The 20,507-nt window shown below is 50.8% G+C and overlaps 1 protein-coding gene across 15 annotated transcripts in view; it reads right to left on the reverse strand.

The window, feature by feature from the left end:
- Nucleotides 1-20,507, reverse strand: part of PTPRF (protein tyrosine phosphatase receptor type F) — a 375,435-nt gene that overhangs the window by 18,670 nt on the left and 336,258 nt on the right. For 10 of the 15 annotated variants that reach the window (XM_077785383.1, XM_021528141.2, XM_077785388.1 and 7 more), the window contains 5 exons: nucleotides 19,946-20,158; nucleotides 16,787-16,941; nucleotides 13,470-13,585; nucleotides 10,637-10,669; nucleotides 7,631-7,728 (listed from right to left, as the gene is read on the reverse strand). In XM_077785383.1, the coding sequence (XP_077641509.1) occupies nucleotides 7,631-7,728; nucleotides 10,637-10,669; nucleotides 13,470-13,585; nucleotides 16,787-16,941; nucleotides 19,946-20,158 (615 nt within the window). The remainder of the gene's footprint in view (nucleotides 1-7,630; nucleotides 7,729-10,636; nucleotides 10,670-13,469; nucleotides 13,586-16,786; nucleotides 16,942-19,945; nucleotides 20,159-20,507) is intronic. The other 5 variants (XM_021528150.2, XM_021528106.2, XM_021528089.2 and 2 more) reach the window with 1 other exon arrangement.

Here is a 20,507-nt window from a genome sequence, read left to right on the forward strand (position 1 = left end):
CAGGCCAGACACAGCTTCCAATGGTGTCCATGGCAGTAGCATCAAGGCAGACCACACTGAAAACCAGTTTCCAGTGGGACATGCATCCGACTATCAGCAGGTAAAGCAGTCCCTTACTGGGTCAGCCTACTGCAGAACAGCCTTCATCTCCTCTGCTGCATGCTCATCCTTTTCTCTGGAGCTACCCATCAGCAGAAATTTGGTCTTCTGCCAGGATTCCAGAGAGACCTGACTGTGCAGATCTTGACCTAGAGGTTTTATTAGCTGTTGAACTGCAGTCTCTTGAAATATAGCAAGCCCTGGGTGTCTTGTGCCCCAGGAGCTTTTGGTATTAGTGTCCTGCAAGACAGCCTGTAAGCTTTTGCCAGGGAATAGTCATGAAAATTAATAGGTTACTATCCACTGCTCCAGCTACTTATGCAATGTAAACATCTCTCGTTTGAGTTAATAGAGTGACAAGAAACTATAAACCTGGAAAAGAGACGTGGTTATAAATCTTGGCCTGCACACTACGCAACTGCCTAAAAAGCACACATCCCACTCCCACCTGGCCTCACACACCCAGTGCTTCTTCCACGAGCCACGTGCTGGTCCACTCAGTCCATGGCTGCTCCGTGGCCAGGCAGCCTTTTCCCAAAGACTTCTCTATTGTCTCAGTCCATGCACAAAGCAAGGTGAACAAGGACCATCCCCAAAGCACCCCTCTGAGATGGGATGGTTTTGTTGTCCAAGAGACACACAAGACACACAGGTAAGACACCTGCCTCATGCAGGGACTTGCTCTGCACATGCAGCCCTGGGCAAGCTGGGGGCAAGCAGCTACACCAGAAATCAGTCATCCCATGAACCTCCTTCCCCCTGAAATCAACAACACCATCAAAACCTTCTTAAAATCTTGCTGCAGCTCAGGGTCTCTGAAACTTTGCTGGTCCATGGACAAAACACTGGGGAGATAGGCCAAAGGAAGCACTGCATGCTGTGCTCCCTGCAGGCATCCACGTTCATTGCTTGGAAGAGCCGTGGCAGAAGGTTTCTCAGGCAGTGAAATGCCTGTCAGCTCTGGATCAGCTGTGAGCAAAAGGCTGAGGTGGGAAGCACAGCTCCCTGACTGCGCTGACATGAACAGCTCTCATGGTCCCCCTGCTCACTTCCACCAACCACCAGCTGTGCACAAAGTGACACCCATCGATGTCCCCTCTGCTCCTGTGCTGTGCAGCAGGCAGCAGTGGGTGCAGGCACTGGCTTGAGTATGGAGCACAGGTAGTGCCTGCATTGCTGCAGTAGCCCTGAGGGCTTTGCAGCAATGCAGGGCATGGCCAGTGCTGTGCCAGGTGGCAGCTGTCTCTCCCCACGTGTGGCCCAGGCTGCCTGCAGGTAGAGGGACCAGTGCTGACGAAAACACACAGGAGGATGTGACATCACAGCGATGCTAATAGGTAGTTTGGGAAATGTAGGATGTAAATAGACATTTCCTACGGAAAACCTGTAATTTTCTATTATCAATGTAATAAGCAGGCAGCTGCTGTGCTCAAGAGGTGCTGCAGCCAGGATGGTGGGAGTGGAGGCTGCAAGCACCACTTTTGGCTGCAAACTCACTAGCCTGGCTGCCACAGGCTTTGCACACTCCTCTGCCCAGGCACAGAGACATCTCAGCACAGCTCACAGCTCTCTGGGTCACTTCATTTAATTTAGGCACCTGTATTTTGCTTTCAGAATAGGCTGCTCAGGGGATCCAACCTTTAGATGCTCCTCACTCTAAGCCGTGTGGCAGGGAATATGCTGCCCACCAATGGTGGGCCTGAACTGCACAAGGGGAATGCAGAAACTATCAAAGACATGAAAAATAAAGAGGAATATAATATGAAAGGACTTTATGGTTTGGAGTAGGGATAAGTAAGAGGGGTTTTGACATCAGTCTGATCAATATGGAGCACACTGAAGGAGAAGCACAAATAGACAAACTAATGAGGAAAATGCCTATTAGAAACATAAATAACACCTATTTTTCTGAAAGGTGCAGAGAGCCCGTGAAGAGACTTGACTAGCTGGTGGTGGAGCTGAGAATGGCTCTGAAAATATGAGCCAGTAAGCATCTTCTTGCTGTGAAGAAGCAACCCAAGAAAGCACCAGCTGTAACTGCACTCTGTGAACACTCTCAGTGGGCACAGGTTGGTGCTGGAGTGAGCCCTACCCCTGCAGCAGAGCTCAGTGCAGTTGTTCATGCTGCAAATCTGCCAAAAGGCTGCGGGGCTGACCCAGCTGTGGGGGTGCAGAGTGCTTTGCACAGCAAGTCTGTGTCCTGCCACAGCAGAGGAAAGGGTTATTTCCTGGGGGAGGACAAGGCTGCCAAGAACCCCCAGAATGGAGGAGGAGCATCAATGGTGTTGCCATTAGGGTTAACAGCTTTGATGTGCAATGAGTATGTGCAGAAATGGTCTAATCATCATCAGCCTCTTAAGAGGGCAAACAGGTGAGAAAGTCAGAACTACTACAGCACCTGAGTGCAAAGAGGCTCTAATTAAATACTCCTGCAAATTAGTGACTCATTTAGAAGTAAAATGATTTAATTTAAACTCTGGTGATGAATTAATGTACACCTGTTCCCCCCTTTAAGGCAAACAAATGAGTAAATAAATGGGAGGATGATGGGCTGCTTGGAGAGAGTTGGAGCCCTTACATGGCATAGTGGTTGGCAAGTCTTGTCCCATCTCTGTACAATGCTCTGCAGCCTCTGTGTGCAGCAGCACAGCCTCATCTCCCCACCTTGCTCCACAACTGCCCTGTCAACAGGAGTCTGCTCCTGGTCCTTTCAGGGAAGCTGATGGGAATCACTGCTTCATTCCAAAACTTGATCAGAGTAACACTCCCAACAAATACACTCTTCCTAGAAAGCAGAAGGCTGGTAAATTGGAAGGAAATGAGCCAGGAGGAAACTTAAAAGCACCATGACTTTTGCTTTGCTTTAAAGTGACAGGGAGATGCTGTAAGACAGCAAGCACAAATTAAGAAAAAGCCCAATTAGTAAAACTCCTCCTTCCCAGCATGGAAGTGCAAGGAACAATTTCACCAAAGCAGTTCAGGGATCCCTGCTGCTACTGCCATAAAGACAGAGTCAGACCATTGGAAAGGAATTGGAAAAAGGCTCTTTCCTCAACAGACTCTAAAGCATTTTACAAATGCCTTGAAAACATCCCTGAGTGCCAGTTTGACTCTCAGATACAAGCCACTTTGGGCTTGCTGCTCCCCTTTCTTAGTGCAGTTCCAAAATTCCTCTGCATGCTGAGGCCCTGCTGCTGCCTCTGCTGCTGGCAGGCGTGGGGATCCCAAGCAGGCAGTGCCCTGGGGCAGCACAGCAGCTCAGGGAGCTGCACAAGGGCATGGGGACAGGAAGATGCTCAGGCAGTGAGTGCTTCCTGTCCTCCTGTGAAATCAACTGCATTAGCAAAAGCATTGACCACTGTCAATCTGCACCACGCCTCAGATGAGGACATAATGTGCCTCTGAATCAATTGCTGGCAGCGCTTCAGCCTTATTATTCTTATTACCGGAACGTGAACGCCATGTGCCTGCCAGGCGGCTTCCCAATGAGCCATTAAACCGGGCAAGCCCATGAAGCCAAGGCTCCCTGCTCCTGGGCCCAGCACTCCTGGGCTCACTGGCCCCAGGGACCCAAGCACCTCTCCTGCTGCCTAACCTGCCCTGCCAGGGCTGCAGGCACGGGAGGTGCAGTGTCCTGTGGCTTTTTGGGAAATGGAAGTGAACACAGGGTTTGGGCAAACCACCGGTGTTTTGCTCTACAGAAAACTGTGAGGAAAGGTCTGCAGCCTCCCTACCACATGGGAAGCAGGAGCACAGTGAAATCTCACACAACCTAAACACTACTAAGAACTAATGTGCCAGGCAGTGCCACACGGCCAGGCTCTCATCACCCGCTCTGCTCCTGGGGGCCATACACTAGATGGACATGCTGGATGGACAGGACATGAGCGGCAGTAGCGACAAGTTGCTGTTTGGAATAGAATAAGGAGAAAATCTCCTGGGAAAGTGATGCAGAATCTAGAGCACTACAAGAGAGCAGGAACCGGTGCTGGTTGGAGCCAGCCTGTCCTGTGTTTGCCAACAGCACAAAAGGGGACAGCAGTGCTCAGCACGCTGGATCCCACAGCACGAGGGTGAGATGTGGTGCGTGTGTGCAGAGCGGTTTGTGCAGGGCAGGAACTCTGCACCGTCCTGGGCAGCATCCTGCTCCGGGAGCACAGGCTGCAGCCTGGGAAGGTGCCCACAGGAGGAGCTCCAACACAGCGACAGCGCCTGCCACCATCTGCACATCCACAGTCAGGGGGCTCAGCCTTCCTTCTACTTATCTAATTCCACTAATCCCACACTGTAAATTCGCTGTAGCTCTCACTGTACACTAAAAATGAAATACTTTCCTGGTGCAGCCAGGCCAGAAGCAGCTGCCAGACCCTTGTGCCCTGCTCTCCGGCTTGCTGCCTGCCTGTACGGCGTGGTGGGGCTGCGCTCTGCCCCGTGCCAGAGCAGATGGCAGCACTGAACTGTGCCTGCAGACGGCTCAGCTCCCAGCAGCTGCACTTCAGCCTCTCCTGCCGCACCAGGGGCACCAGGAGCTACAGCTGGGATGGGTCCCAGGTGCCGGGGGCTAACCCACAGCTCATGAGCCTGCTCACTGCAGCCAGCACACAGCTTGCTCTGTGCTGGCTTTGTCACATGGGCTGCACGGCCATGCAGGCTGGCAAACTGGTGTGAGCAATATTATTTGTTCTCTCACCGGTGGGGATAGAGGTCAGACGGCTGTGAAAAATCTCTGTCACCCTTCCTGCCCCCTTCCCAGGCTTGTGGGGAGGTGCTGACAGGTCTTGTTTCATGTCACCTGTGTCTAGGTTACCCTGCTATTGCTTGCACAGCCGAGGCAAGTGCCAGACTGATGGCTCTAGGCCAGCTGGCCTCAATGGTTAAAAGTGCTTTTAAATATTTGCTCTCTGCCTGTGGTGCCACTGCTCCTGGAATGTGAGCCATCTATAAACAGCCCTGCACCCCACAGAGATGTTAGGCTGACAGGCTGCTTTACAAAAACACTTAAAATGCAACTATTTCAAAGCACAATCAAACAGCAGATGGGCCTTGGGAGCTCACCTGCCATGCCTTCCTCCCTTGTGTCTCCCTGCTCAGCTGTGCTATGCCCATTCTAGCAGCACCATTATCCCATGGGAAACAGGGTCAGGGCCTTCACTTCTCAAAGCACTGGGTCACCACTCAGTTCTACGTAAGATCTGGGGCTCACAGAGTCACAGGGTGAACACTGGGGCTGTACCAGTGCTTAGTGCAAATGCAAGCATATAATAAGGTGTAGTTCCTGTCTCTCAGGTCTCACAGGGGCCACTCAGCCTGCTCCCCTCCCAGCTCTGCTGTTTCCACATCCACTCTGCAGATTTCCTTAGTCAGCAGCACACACCATGCCTATCCTGCCCTGCAGCCCTCCTATCAAAGGGAGCTGCTGCCCTGCCAAACCCACAGGGATCAGGATGAGAGCAGACCCACGGCTGCAGCAGTCCTGCACAGGCAGCTGCTGTTCTCCTCAAACTCAGCCCAGGATTCTTCTCACTGGCATTTCAAATGGGAGATGACTACATTGATCCCCACATGCCAATAAGGTGCAACACCTTCTACTTTTGGGTCCATCCTAGTATCAAACACTGTACAAGCCTGTCATGTTCAGCAATTTTCTGATGATGAGGAGTCAAACACAGCAGAATCCAGGGGAAAAAAATTATGTGCAACAATCAGCTACTTAATAGCTGCTTCAACATGAGAAGTACAACTGATTGGTGCTCTCAACCAGCCATGATATTCTAAAGAAAGAGAAATGAGAAGAGAGAGGCTCATGAAAGCAGCTAAGAGAATTTATTTAATGCTCATTTTTTCAAAAACAGTTCCCACAGCTCAGTATTATGCTGTAGGCTCTATTGAGCATAGGCCTAGTGTGAGGATGGGAGTGCAGAGACACTGGATCTTGCTGAATTCCCACCCTGCAGCAGAGTCACAGCCTGCTATAGCAGAGTGGACAGCCCTGCTTAACATTTCAGTTGACTGGCAGCAAAAAGCCCAAGGCAGACAGATATGACTGCATACTTCAGCTCCACTGGCAGGACATACATGAGCACACAGGTAATTGCAAGGGAAGCATAGTATTTCTTTAACATTTCCCAAGTCACAACATAATGCTGTAGCTCATCTCTCTGGTTCAGACTGTAAATGCATAGGGATGCCAAGACCCTCCACCTGGCATCCCAAAGCAAAAAAAGAGCTCTGTGCCTTCCTCAGATACACACAGCATACCCTTTGAACTAACTGGAATTCGTCCCTTACCTTCTCAACATAGAGATCTGCTTTCCCTTTCCTGGCATATATAATCCTACCTTGTGGGCAAATGCTCTGATCTCATCTCATAAATCAGTGTAGGTACAGTGCAGGAAGGGGTGGCCACAGGCACAGGCAGATAACAATTCAAACAGAAGTGATAACACATGCAAAGAACACTTCCCAAATTTATTCCCTCTTTAATACTAGTGGGGTGTTTATTTACAATGCCCCTGCAGCTCAAGAGGGCTCTGCATATAAGCACTGCAAAACATCATCCTTCCATTCCTGCTCTCATGGCTGCAGAAGAACTTTACCCTATTTAAATAGTTGCAACCTGATCATGCAGCCTGGAAAGTGCCAAAAAAGGTAAGGCAGCCCTCAGGTAGGTCAGCCCCTTTCCCTCTAAATTCCCTCCCTTTGGCAAGCTGTTCTCAGAGAGGACAGAGATAGAGTTGGGCTGAGAGAGGTGCAGTAGAGGGGTTCACCAAACACCCAGCACATCCCTGTGTGTGTCAGCAAAGGCAGCACAGTGGATGCAGACAGTACCTACCATGGGGCTACACCAGAGACAACGGTGGGAGCATGATCCAGAAGTGCAGGCAAATTTGCAGCTCGTGACTGCAGGTCACAGGCAGAGAGCTCTATGCAGGGAGGGGAGCTTGGACTACTCCAGGGCAGTGGGACATTAGCAGGGTTTCTATGGGCACTGATGCTGAATAGCACAGTAATACGGCTAATGCCAGCACAATCCAGTGGGAGATTACAGGGAAAGCAGGAATGAAAACTCACAATGCATGTTTGCTGGCATCAGAGGATGGTGCAGAGAGCAAAGCTTTGAACACAGATGGAAGTGAATGAGCACAGGGTACTGTGGACTGAAATACATCAGCCAACATGGATGGAGTGCAGCCCTCACAGAGCAGAACAAAGTAATCAGTGACAGTCCAGGTAAGCAGACATGAGCTCCCATTCACTCCTAAGACCATAACCATGGTGGCAGCATGGCAGGCTGCTGTGCATTCTCCTGTGAGGTCTTCTCCCTGTACCAGCCATGCTTTAACTGCTCAAGGCGAGTTCCCAGCACTGTGGGGTTGGCAGGGAGAGCTGGCAGGCTCCCAGGGCCTGGCGTGGGGACTGACCACGCAGTATTGCTGCAGGGGAGGCACAGTTCAGCTTTCACCAGACCCTCTCTGCTGAGGTCCTGGCCAGCACCACTCTGCCCTGCTGCCCGTCCCGCTCTCAGGCTCACCTCGTACTCCTGGGAGAACTTCAGCCCATCGTTGGCCTTGAGCCGGTCGATGTTGTCAGCGAGGTCGGTCACGGGGATGGGGGGGTGGTCACGCATGCCTGCAAGCGAGACAAGGAGGGAGGAGGGAGAGGAGAATGGTTACGGCTCTGCACGGCCGAGGGAGGCTCAGCAAGAGCATGTGCACAGCAAACCCAGGAGGTGGGTGCAGGGCGGACACCATGTGTGACTATGGGAAGCGCTGGGCGGGATGGACATGGACGGAAGCTGAGGCATGCGGCACGCTCCCGGGCGGTGAACGGAACACAGAGGGGATGTGCAGAATGGCCATGACCGGGTGGGCATGCTCGGACAGCACAGCCACGGGCACACAGAGCAGCCCACGCAGTGGGCAGGGCTCGGCCAGCCCCTGGCAGGAGCAGGCCGAGGATACGCTGTCACTGCTGCCACTGCTGTCACTGCTGCCACTGCTCTCCCCGGGCCCCCGCTTGGGCTGAAGTTGAACACACTGGTGCTCTGGCTGCCAAGGGCTTAGGCTGATCTTCCTGCTTACTCCTAACAATGGCATTAGCCACAAAGAAATTCTGCCAGACCTGCAGTGAAACCTCTGCAGTGCATATGCACAGCTTTTTGGGTAGGCAGATGCTGTCACAGTCCTGGGGGCATTAGAGAAGGATGAGAAGGGGGACAGAAGGGCCCCATAGAAGAATGGCTGATCCCCTGGTAGGACATTGAACAACATTCTGAGAGCTGAGGAGCAGCTCCGTCCACAGCTACATAACTCTTCAGTGATGCTCCAGAAGCAGAGCCTGCTCCAGGGCCCAAAATCCAGCTCCTCTGGGCTGGTTCATGCAAGGCACCATGGGCAGCAATGTACCCTCCAGCAGCTTCTGGGAGGCTGCTGTGAGCTGGGATGCAGTTCAAGCCATGGCAGAAGTCTCGCCCGGGCTAAATAAAGGATGCAACATTACAGCTCATCCTGGGTACAGCTAAAGCTCTGCTCAGCAGAAAGGCCAGAGGAAGGGATCCCACAGATCCCACACAAGGGACAGGTACTGTGGGGGTGTGCATGTGGGATTGGGAGGAGCCCTCCTGAAGCCCTGGGACTCATAACCATCACAACCTCCTTCTCTGATGCTGAGATGTTGAACTGGCAGGAACGTGATTGTGAAACTCATCATCCAAATCCCAAGGCTCGTGACTCCATTGGCTGCTCTATGGGTTTCCCAGAAACCCCACATGGGTAATAATGATTATTAATAGACTGAAGCTGTTGACTCACACCCAGGGAGACAGGCTGGAGCACAGCCAGAAGCTTCTCAATTGCTTAGGAGGCTGAACACTGCCACAGATGGCAGTGATGGGCCACTGAGGTGATGGAGCAGTTTCCAGGCTGGGTACACACATTTTACACAGTGGTGACAAGTCACAAGGTGATAACATGGAAGAGTTACACCTCTGACCTCTGCATAAAACATCTGACATCACTGCACACAGGCAAGACCCAATCCAACACACACTCCTGCCATCGCTTGGCAGTGCACAGCTATCCACAGATGGCCTGAGAACACACGGACAGGTGGAGAAGGAAATACCCCTATTCTGCCTTGTGCTGAGGTCCTCCTGCAGATGGTCCTGTTTGCCACTTCACTCATCAGGATCCCCGAGGTGGCTGAGCAAGCCCTCAAAGGGACAGAGATGATGCTGGTTTTGGCACAATTTCCTCACTCATGTGAGAACTCTGAGGCTGTAGCTCAGGAGCAGCCTTTGCAGAGCTGTCACTCATGAGCAATTGAATGATGAGAACAGTGTGGGACCAAGACAGAAGTGTGGGGCAGGAAAGACAAAGAGACTGGAACACAGCAACAGTATGTGCTTCTTCCAACAAGGTTATGTTCAAAGTACAGCAGAGACACAGACCACAGCAGAGCTGCAGACCCTCATCTCTGCAGAGAAACACAAGGTGGTCTCTCCAAACTTGTGTTTTACCAGCCAGAGCAGTGTTGCAGCAACAAAAGAGCTGCAAGAGCAGGCAGGGAGAAAGAGGTGGTTGGAATCCCATTATGGCGAACCTAGAAAAACAGCCACTGACAGTGCAGGGCAAGATGGAGATTTGTACACACTGCCAGGACTTCCACAAGCTCTTCCAATTGCTCTTGCAAGAGGACAGTGAGCTCACCACGAGGCTAGAAGAGCTCAGAGGTCTCACAATGCCTGCAGAGACACACATGACAAAGCCCTTGGCTCTACTCCCAAGGGAAGTATTTATCCTACATACTTCTCCCATTCCTGTGTGCATACATAGATGCCTGTACATCCCAGAGCAGGGTGGCCATGTTTTTATGGTTGTTTGAGGATTAACTTGAAGCTCAGAAGACAAGTGATAAAGGGGCACTTTTATCTGCAGGCTGGTACTACTCCATCCCAGCTGCTAGGGCAGTAAGTGCCTCTTTGTGACTGAGATGCACTGCGAAGCAGACCAAATGCAGGCAGTCCAGAGACCATCATGTGTTCTGCCTAAGTCTGTGACAGAGATGACCCAGCCTAGGGAAACCAGTTTAGGAAGAGAGTGTGTTCAACCACTGAAGAGCCCCTTTCAATTTGCCCATCTGGGGTTTTTAGCTGGTCACTCCCTCCAGAATGGCCAAGGTTATTATCAGCCCCACGCAGGGCCAGCTGCAGGCCTGACACCATGGCAGAGCCTGGCCTACCACTCTGAGGGGGTAGGAGGCTGGAGAGCAGGGAAAGGGCTGCTGCAGAGGCTTCCTGGCAGCCATCACTCAGGACCTTCCCTTCTGCACTGTCCTGCAGTGAGCTGCTGTAGTGCCGTGCGAGCAGTACCGAGCCTGGCCCCACACATCATGTCAGAAAGTGAATCACTGCCATTTTACAGTCTGCTGTGAGTGAAGGTGATCTTCATGACATTGAAACAAAAAATACAGATATGAGAGAGAAAGGGAAAGAAAAAGCAAAAGGTGTCGTAAGATAAAAACAGGAGTTAAAACTAACTTGAGATATTCGGGCAACAGGGGACACTGGCACCTGCAAAGAAAAGAAATGGGGCAAGAACAGAAATCCCATTAGCCTTTAGTCATCATTGCAGAGGTTCAGAGATGGAAAGACAACGAGATGAAGATGAAAAGGAAAGCACCATATACCACAGCACCGGGAGCTTCCCTCCAGCACAGGACCGACTGCCTGGCCCTGGGGCTGCTCTGTCACCAGCTGTTACACACACAGCAGGCTGGTGGCTTGGGCTGTCCCCTGACACTGGCAAACACGTGAAGCTGGAGCTACTTGCAAGGGAGTCCACAGGCCTTCATTTGACACTGAGAGCTCCATATCTCACTGCACTCCATTAGCCCCAGCCCCATGCCCCAGGGAAGCCTGCAAAGGCCAGCAGAAGGCAGGTACAGGGGACATCTGTGCTACTCAGTGGCCAGGGGGACTGCCCCAGCCACTCAGCCCCAGCCACTTCTGCTCTGTGTCCTGAGCCTCCAGCTCGCTCACAGCTCATCAGCAGCACAACTCAGTCTCCTTTCATGGTGTATTGGGACACTGCCCAGTCCTGTATCCTCTCAGTGACTTGGCACGGCAGTACATTAGTACAGGGAGGCCAACAGTGGGGAATAACCCTTGTCTGAAGTGAAAACCACAAAAATGAAAAAGCTTAATATTTAATAACTGTAGACCAATTAATTATGCATTAAACAAGTTTTCCCTGCTCAGCAAGCTCCAGCAGGGAGACCAACTACCAGGGCTGGTGGCCAGCGCCTCTTGTCAATGCATTCTCACAGCACTGCCTCGACCTCCATCAGGTGACAGAGGCAACAGCTTGGGCCCACTGGGCTTGGTGGATTTCATGCGCCTCATTAATGAGGACAAGCTCATCAGGAGTGGAACAGTCACTTCAAGTTGCACAACACCCGCTTCCACCCCTCAGAGACTCACAAGGGAGAAGGGGAGGAGGACAGAGTGCTGCCTCTTGGTAGGGGAGCATTGTCTGGCAGTATTCCAGGGTCCTGCTGCTGTCTCAAGCGAACTGCACACTCTGGCTTGGTTTTATCTCTCCAGAGAGCTCTGCAAACTTACCAAAGGAGCAGCATCTTTGGCTTATCCTCACTCACAGACAGGAAAAGAAAATTTCCTGGCTCCCCGTCTCTCTGATGGCAGCTCTTGAACCTTGCTACAGGTCTGGCAAGGGACATCCTTGTTGCAAACACCCTGACCTCTCTGAAGACGGGAGCAGATGCAAGCCTGACTTGTCACAATTCTTTACACAATGCAAACCACAAGCAGACAGCAAAGATGGCTTTTGTGCCCACATGGAGACATGTCACAGAGGCCTGTCCCCACACACAGCTGTCCTGGAGCAGCCCTGTTTTAACACTGTGCTCCTCCTCAAGGAGCTGCAAGCTGTTGCTGACTGGGTGTGACCCCCTCCCTAGTGCTGCTCCTCATGATCTGCCTGTTGAGATGCTCTTCCTCTGGCACACGTGCCTTCCTTGCTCCCCACAGCATTTTCCTCCTGTGCTGTGACACCATCCTGTGCTGTGCTGTGACCAATTAATGTGCCAGTTCTGCTGGCAACTACCAGCCTGCTGCTGCCCACACGTGAGATCTGCCCTGGTTCTGCCTGGGAAATGCACTAACTACAGACCCCTGACAGCTGCCCTGGCACAGAAAAAGATGTGCTGGTGTAGCTCACCCCAGGTGTGAGCCAGACTGCTCTGAGTGGCAACAGGAAAGGCTGTTCTTGCCCCCCCTGCCAGACATAGCAGTTTTACATCAGGAAATGGCCCCTTCAAAACTCTCCTATTAGATGAAAGCTCCTAGATGAATGAGCAGCAGGAGGAAAAGGAAAGTAGGTTAGAGGAGCTGCAAGTTAGAAGAGAGCTGTATGTGCCTCATTTGCTGCTGAACTGCTCCCTCCATCACAAAAGCCCAAGTGCTCCCTCAGTTCATCTAGGACTTGGACTCTCTGAAAGGCTCTGAACGAGTCAGGGCGAGCCTGTCTCTGATCACTACAATGACAGGCACTGTGCTTTCAGTGCCATCAGAGATGTGCACACACAAAGCAGCAGCACAAGACCTTTCTGCAGTGTGAAGTACAGCTGCCTCCATGAGCTGGCAAAGCTACAGCCTGAGGCATCCCAGGCCAGTGAAAGCAGCATGCAGAGAATGGCTTTTACTGAACTATCATCCTCTGCTCTGAGACCACCATGATCAGCAGAGTCCTTCAGGGGGTCACAGCACTGGCTGCAGAGCACCGTAGTCTGCAGGTAACTCTTCTCTTGACACTTAGCTGAGCAGAGTAGGAGAGTCAGCACACCAAAGATCCCAGAATGAAGGTGCTGGGACACCTTTAGCAGTGTACAAGAGCTCTGTGTACCTTCTGACTGCCCCAGATGCAGCCCATGTGGCCAACACTGCACCAGTTGTGCTCAGCACTGAAGCTCAGCCAGGGTGAAGCCAGTTCAGCACCTGGGAACTTCCCAGATGTGGACACTCCCGACTGTATGGAGGCTCCTCCTAGCTCAGGACAACTGTAATGAGCTTCACACCGTATCTGACACACACCACACAACAGAGGCCAGCCCCATCCAGGTTCCCCAGCCTCAGAGGCCTGCAGTGACAGGGCCAGGGAGAAGGATTTGCAACCCGGAGTAGATACTTGGACATCCTTGGTCTAAAGCCCACTCTGTGTCACTGTGACTGAGAAAGTGTGGATCTCCTGGAGGGTGGGAAGGACTGCAACTCTGCCTCACTCTACTTCTGGCATGGGGACATGGATAAGGGGAACCAGAGGAAGCAGGATTCAAGAAGATGAGCTGCTCCTTACCTGGAGTCTGGTAGTTGAGTCGCCTCATCTCCACTGGGTCAGATGAGTGGGCCAAGAGTGAGTCCTTCAGGCCAATGGAGTGCTCATCCTTGGAAGAGGGGGAATGTGCCCTTTTCCTGTGGACAGAGAGGAGAGACAAGCAGGTAAGCTCTGGCAGAGACTGGCATGAATCACCCTAGGAGGGAGTCTGGGTCCCTGTGTCCCAGACAGCCAAGTGCATCCCAGGCTCCTGGGGCTCCGGGTAAGTTATATCATCTTCTGTGCCTCCAATTTCCCATCTATGACACAGGAAATATTATATATAAGCAATGTCAGATGTTTGATTAGTGAGGCAGTTTTGAAATGTGGTATTCTGCACAGTATTTATTAGAGAAAATGCAGATAGATGCAAGATGCTGTTTCCTCTAACTGTCTCTAGGAACTATTTCCTATAGTGGAAGGATATAATAAAATTTTTTCAAGTATTAGAAATATTTAAATATAGAATGCTGTAATATAATAGTATAAAGGCTCTTCAGGGTGTGTTTTATTGGGCCATTAATACATGTCTTGAATGGTTGAAGGCACCCAAGGCGTGTATTAATGGAACAATAAAATACAATGTTGTCTCTTCATGCTATATTTATGCCTAAAGCGATGCCACCACCTCAGGCTCTTGCTGGAATTCACAGGCAAAGCAGGAACAGATTCAATCAAAAAGTGGACAAATGAATATTAAAGAAAATATAATTCTGCAAGAGAAGTCTCTAGTGAATCTCTAGGTCCCACTTCTAGCTCTAGATTACAAATATGGTGGGTATACCCAAGGGCTGGAGAAGGGTGTTGGGCAGGAGCAGCACAGCAGTTCTCTCTTCTGAGCCTGTGCTGACCCTGGCACCTGGCCAACAGACTGAGCATGCAGGAGTACACAGAGACTTTGTCTTTTGGTTACAGTCCCCAAATGGATTTTGCCTGAACCAGTCTGTTGACCTGCTGGTTCCTGGAAGAGAGGGAGCTGCAGCACTGCTGCTGTACACAAACGCTAGCACATTTACCAGCCTGCAAATGGCAACAATCAGTCTCTGCTTTGGTCCTCCTTGTGAGAGGCCCCTGGAAGCACACTGAAGGGCTGCCAGGTTCTGCACAAAGGCAGCTGCATCCCTGGATAGTAATGACCCTGAACCATGCATGATCCCAAATGCTCTCACAGGTACAGGGCACTTTCACTTCCATCAGAGGCTGGGCATGCTGGGCTGCCACTAATGAGAGGCACTTAGAGAAAACATAGTGCATAAATCATGAGTGAAACCTGCGTGTGTTCCTTTTTTGTCCCAGCCTGTGTGCTCCATCTGCAGCCTGAGGCTGCAGCAAACACTGGAGCTGTTCAATGGACAGAACCAGCTTGTGAGTCTTACACTACTCTGAGGCATCTCAACATGTCAGAAGCCTTCCAGCTGCCTGGACCAAGACAAAAGAGCTGAAGGACTGACAGCATTGATAGAAAGAATGGAGAATACACAGCCAACAAATAAACCTCCTATCAGGAGCACAGCAGGATGTGCAATGTGCTGCTGTGTACCAGTCCCCAAGCAAACTGGGCCATCTTTTTTGGGGAATGGGCACAGCACATAATTAAACTTTATCTCTGTCTCATTAGCCCAGTCAGGGCAACTCCTAAACCATCCTCCAGACTCCAAACTGTCCACTGCAGCTCAGCTTCAATTCATTCCCATTACAGACTTGCCACTCTGAATATTACACACAGATACCTTTGGGAGAAAGTACCTCCACAGAGAGGCTGGACAAGACCACAGCATCACTCTGAGCACATGGGGGTGCTGGAAGAGGATAGACTGCTCCCCCGTGGGCGAGGATGCAGCAGGGACATGTATGCCAGATCTGGGCACTGCAAGCCAGGGCTTCCTGGTACTCCACCCACACAACTCCAGGACAGGGCAAAGCTAAGGCGAGGTGGGAATAGCTTCTATGGGGCCCTGGTACAGAAATCCCCTCTGGGGCCGTTTTTTCTCATTAAAGACCAGCAAACATGCTGTTTCTTACAGTTGCCTAGTATTCCCTCAAAGCTTCCTCATTAGAGACTGCAGGAATGTGCCTGCATTTTTGAGGGAACAGCTCTCAGTCTGAAGTGACTGAGAAAACAAAGCAACCCCTATAACTGCTGTTACTGTATTTTTTTTTAATTTTTTTTTTTTTTTTAAATTTAATTGCAAAAGCAATCTGGGAAGCCTTTATGTTGGAAATTCTCCCTGAGAGCTGTGAGAGGCTAACAACTGCTAGGAGGCCGATACCTTTGAGGAAACAAAGTCTTTGTAAACTCCTAAGGCTGGCATGCTCCACATACCTAAAAACAAAGATTCCCCTTAATAGCTTCAGGCTTGACTTTTAAAAAGGGAAATAGACTTGAAATTTTAGGAAAACAAAAAGACAAAATGGATTCATACCTTTCTTGCTTACTAGATCCAGGGAAAAGCAGGAACAGAAGAAAGGAGATGATCACTGAGACAGAAAGGCACTGACTGCACATGCACAGCAGAACTCCATTTAATCAGACAACAAAGGCAGCTCCCTTCTCCAGCTAGAGAGACATATGTAAATAGAGAGCCCAGGAGGAGCAGAACCTCAGAGCTGAGCTGACAGAGAATGACCTACTGTAATTGAACAGGCTACAGGAACACATGCAAATGCAACCCATGGCTCCTCCAGAGGACTAACAATCATCACACGCTACAGTTACAACTGGAGCAGGACTGCTCTGAGAGGCAAAAGGAGGTGTCTGCTCATACGGGGAGCACAGTGTGAGGGTGGTTCTGATCCAGTAGTGAGGACTGAGAGGCCCTAAGAAGAGAGCTCCACTCTGATTTCAGCCTGGCACATCCATGCCCTGTTCTCTCCACCAAGGTCATGTTTTTCAGTCAAAATTCACGGGGGTGGGGGCAGCTCCCACAGATCATGCAGGCAATTTCTATAGAAAACCAGTACTAGAGAAGTTCCCAAGCTGCCAATCCAAGTTGTGACGAGAGGGCAGTCAGACTGGCTTTAGGGACAAAGCTGCTCTCTTCCGTCCCACTGTTCAAATGCTTCCAGAATCCACAGCAGCTGTGTTCAGGGGCTGATGTTAACTACCTTCTGCATACCCAGCCCTTCTGCTCTCTTACAAAGCAGCCTTCTGCTGTGCCAGGTAGAGACCTTCCTCCTCCCCATGACCACCAAGGACTGTCTGTCAGAGCACCCTGTACCTTCCTTACAAGGAAGGCCTGGAAGGTTCCAGCACCTCTAGGGCTCATGCCATAACTGCCATGTCCCAGACTGGATCTCACCTTTTGAAGAGAAGTATGGCAATGACAATGATGATGATTAATATCACAGCCAGGACAGGTCCCATCACCCACAGCATCTCTGGTTCATCCTGCTGCTTCGCTGATGCCACTTCCATCACGATCTCATCCGAGTAGGGGCTGGCTGCATATCTCTTCTGAACAGCACAGGCAGGAGAGGGAGAGAAAAGCAAGCGTCCATTATGCTAAAGCAACAGTTACATCCCTGAAATGTTGAGGTTTCCCCTTGCTTCTGGCTAGCAGAGAATGGTCACGCTTCTCAAACCCCAGCAACATACCATGAGATACTCCTTCCCTTGGCATCAGTGGAAGTCAAGCTGTGACAACAGTTTCTGTCTGGCCTGACACATTCTGAGTGCCAGCGACTCTGCTGGTGTGAAACAATTCCAGTGCCAGCACCTCCATGGCTGACAAACCTGACCTGGAGGTGCAAAATTCAAGAAGCCCAGCTAAGAGCCCCTTGCCAGCCCTGGACTCTCTTGGAGCCAAATCACAAGCCTTTGAATCCCAAACAATCGCACAATGAGGCTGGCTGATGATTCCTAAGTGGTTTACAATACCTGCTGTGCTGATATCAACACATCTCTTCAAGATAGAGTTATATTAGGAAAACCCCTGCTGGGTGAGGCGGGTTTTCTTAAAGGAATGAAATGACAGGAACATTTTCTACCTGATTTCTTTGATAAACAGACCTTAGAAAGAGGCTCATTCTTACAGGTTCCTTTCCTCTCTGCAACGTGGCAGCCCAGTGATTTATAACCTGAAAGGACACCTTTCTAGCCCCACTAGCTAGACAGAATCAGCAGAGACCCAAACCCTTCCTGCAGAAAAATGACACTGCACCTGGTGTTCTGCTGCTTCTAAGGCTTATGGAGCTGTGCTGTGCCTTCACAGCACAGTGCTGCTGGGTCAGAAGGGTTAAATGCTGCAGAAACAAATCCTTTCTACCTATTAGAGAGGGCTAGAGCTGTATCAGTTCCATCCTTGTGGCTTTTGAGCAGCACCTGCTGCCAGGCACTAAGGAGTTAGAAAGCTCTGCCCCTGCCATAGAAAGTTTCCGTCACAGGAGAGGTGCCTGTGGATCTATAAATCTCCTGCTTTAAGGTTGGAGTTTAAACGTGCACTTCATGTCTTCACATATATAGGGAGAAGAAAGGGAAAAATCAAGAGCCTGCTGGTGTCACACAAATGCACATCTTGATTTACTCTCACAGGTGCCCTTGATCCCAGCCAGGCTGGTTTCAAACATGGAGTACAGAAAATGCTCTTATCTGGGACATCCTTCTGGCAGCACGCACTAGTTCAGCATCCTAGCTGCTCTCCTCAGATTTATCAGCAGAGGTGCCACTGTCTAGGAAAGAAGCACGGGGGGTGGTTGCCACTTTTTGAAACCTTTCAGCCCTACAAGACTCTGTTTCAATAACTGAAATAGCTGCCAGCTCCTGGTTTAATGCTGTTCTTAGAGGATGTCTGCACAGGACCACTGCAACCCATCAGACTGTTCCTACACCCCTGGATCCAGTTTAAACAACAGGGCAGGGAGTCAGCTGCAGCTCTGAGCATGGCACAGACAAAAAAGCCTGCAACTCTCCTTTCTTGGGCAAGTAGCTACTCTGTGAGGGAGCAAAAAGGTTTTGCCTGCAACTCCTCAGGAAGGTCAAGGTGCATCAGTGGTGGGGGAGGGAAGCAGCACATGCTGATGTATGCAGCAAAGTGTGACCATCTCCAAAGCTTTGTGTAAGGGGCAAAGATTAGTATTTTTTCAAACACACTCTGGAGGCATTGCCTTCCAATGGAATCAGATACAGAAGAGATCAGAAGGACTGTTATCTCAGTGGCATTTCCAAAGGCAGACTGCAAAGTGCAGGTGCCCGTGCTCCCAGAGACAGTGTTTCAACCACATTCCCTCAGCCTTTGAAGAAAGGCAATGTTATCCTCTCCTGCTGACACTAGAGAGCAAACAATTTCAGAGGAGCTGGGTGGGGGAGATAGTGCACAGCCTTGGACAGAGTGCCTCATGATCCAAATGAAAGTGGATATGATGCAGCACGGGATGCAGAAAGGTGGTCTGTAGGAGCAGGTTATATAGGAGGTTTGTAGGAGTGCTACTGCTTGCTGGTGGCTTACTAGAGGTCTGTGCTAGTGAGAAGATGATGATTATAGTTGGGATCAACTAGTTATGGTCACCTCTTCTTGAAAGGGATTGTCAGGATAGTCATCTCAAGGCCTCTGCCTTACCTTGTTGTTAATCTATGACTCTTTTTCCCCTCATCGATGTGCACATCTTGCCACAAGAACACATGAGCTGGATGAGTAATGAAGAACCTGATCAGCCCTAATGAACCATTACAAGCAAATGAGGCTGAGGAAGGAAGCCACAGCTTGAAATCCAACCAAAGGATTTGGCACATCTCTATTATTTCCATTATTTACACACTGGCTACTGCTACTGCTGCCACCACCACTCCTGCCCTGTGTTTACAGCTGGGCATTGATATCCAGGTCTTGTAGGGCTGCTCCTTGCTTAGGGCATCAGCCTCTCCCGTACCCAGGTCCCGTGTGCTGCTGGCTTCCAGCAGGGAGACATGCAGGAACAGGAATCCCCACACAGCAGGGAAGTGCCCTGCTGATAATCCACTATGATGGGAGACAGGTTTGCTTCTCCAGATGTCATCTCAAAGTGAAAATCTGGGCAGAGAAGTGCCTGTGAGGGCAGGTTTGCAGGGAAAGCATCCTGTTCAGTGCAGTCTCAGCAGTTGCTGTGCAGGGTAGGATTTAGTGGACTGTTTTCTACAGACACTTACTTGAACCAAAGCAGAATGAGAACCCATCCCAACCATGTGCCAAGGTTCTGAGCACAGCCCTGCAAGCCAGAACCGAGCTTATGCAGAACGTGTGTTGACACTGTCCTCCACACTCATCTGTTATGTGGAACACACGGTGCCATTTCCCTCCACAAACACCATTTATCAAGTCAATTCCCACGGCTCCCTCCGCTCGCTCAGGCCAGCGATGCAGCCTCCTCCCTCCTCCTTCACAGACAACACTGTCATCCTGCCTTGCAGCAATTGCTCACCCTGCCTGCACTGAGCCCAGCTCAGCTCAGCTAGGACAGGCTGTGCCCCTCCAGAAAGTCCTTACCGTGTCCCCATCCTCCAGCGAGGCCAGCACGAAGCAGCGATAGCTCAGATCTTGAGACAGAGGCTTGTTGTAGAAACCTTTGTAGTTCTTCTCATCCCCCAGGGTGAAGGTCTCAGGCAGCACATCCACTTGAGCAGCAATGTAGGGCTTGAGTCTGTCTGCCTGGCGTCGCTGCCGCCTGCTCTGACTCCCCTGGCTTATGGCCTCCAGCAGCTGGGGACAAACAAAGTGCCATCACCACTGCTGACAGCGTGACACCACCTCCCACTGTCACCTTCCTGGCTGCAGCACTCAGCAGGGGTGAAGGGAAGGGAGGAGATGTTAACTGGGTTTGACTTGTATCTGGTGGTACTAAGGAGCCAGAAGCAAGTATTATCCATTTAGGCATTGCTGGAGCATCTGTCTGCAGAACCTCACTGCAAGAACCTCCACTAGGATCTCAACTTTGGAAGCATCCAGAGTCCTGGGAAGCTGACATGGTAAATGTTAGGTTTGAGACAGCCTGGCTGTGACTGTCCCCCTGAGTCATGTACCCCAATGGGCTGTGGGGGAACCAAGCCAT

This window comes from Lonchura striata, chromosome 9 (genome assembly GCF_046129695.1).
Source record: "Lonchura striata isolate bLonStr1 chromosome 9, bLonStr1.mat, whole genome shotgun sequence".
Lineage (NCBI taxonomy): Eukaryota > Metazoa > Chordata > Aves > Passeriformes > Estrildidae > Lonchura > Lonchura striata.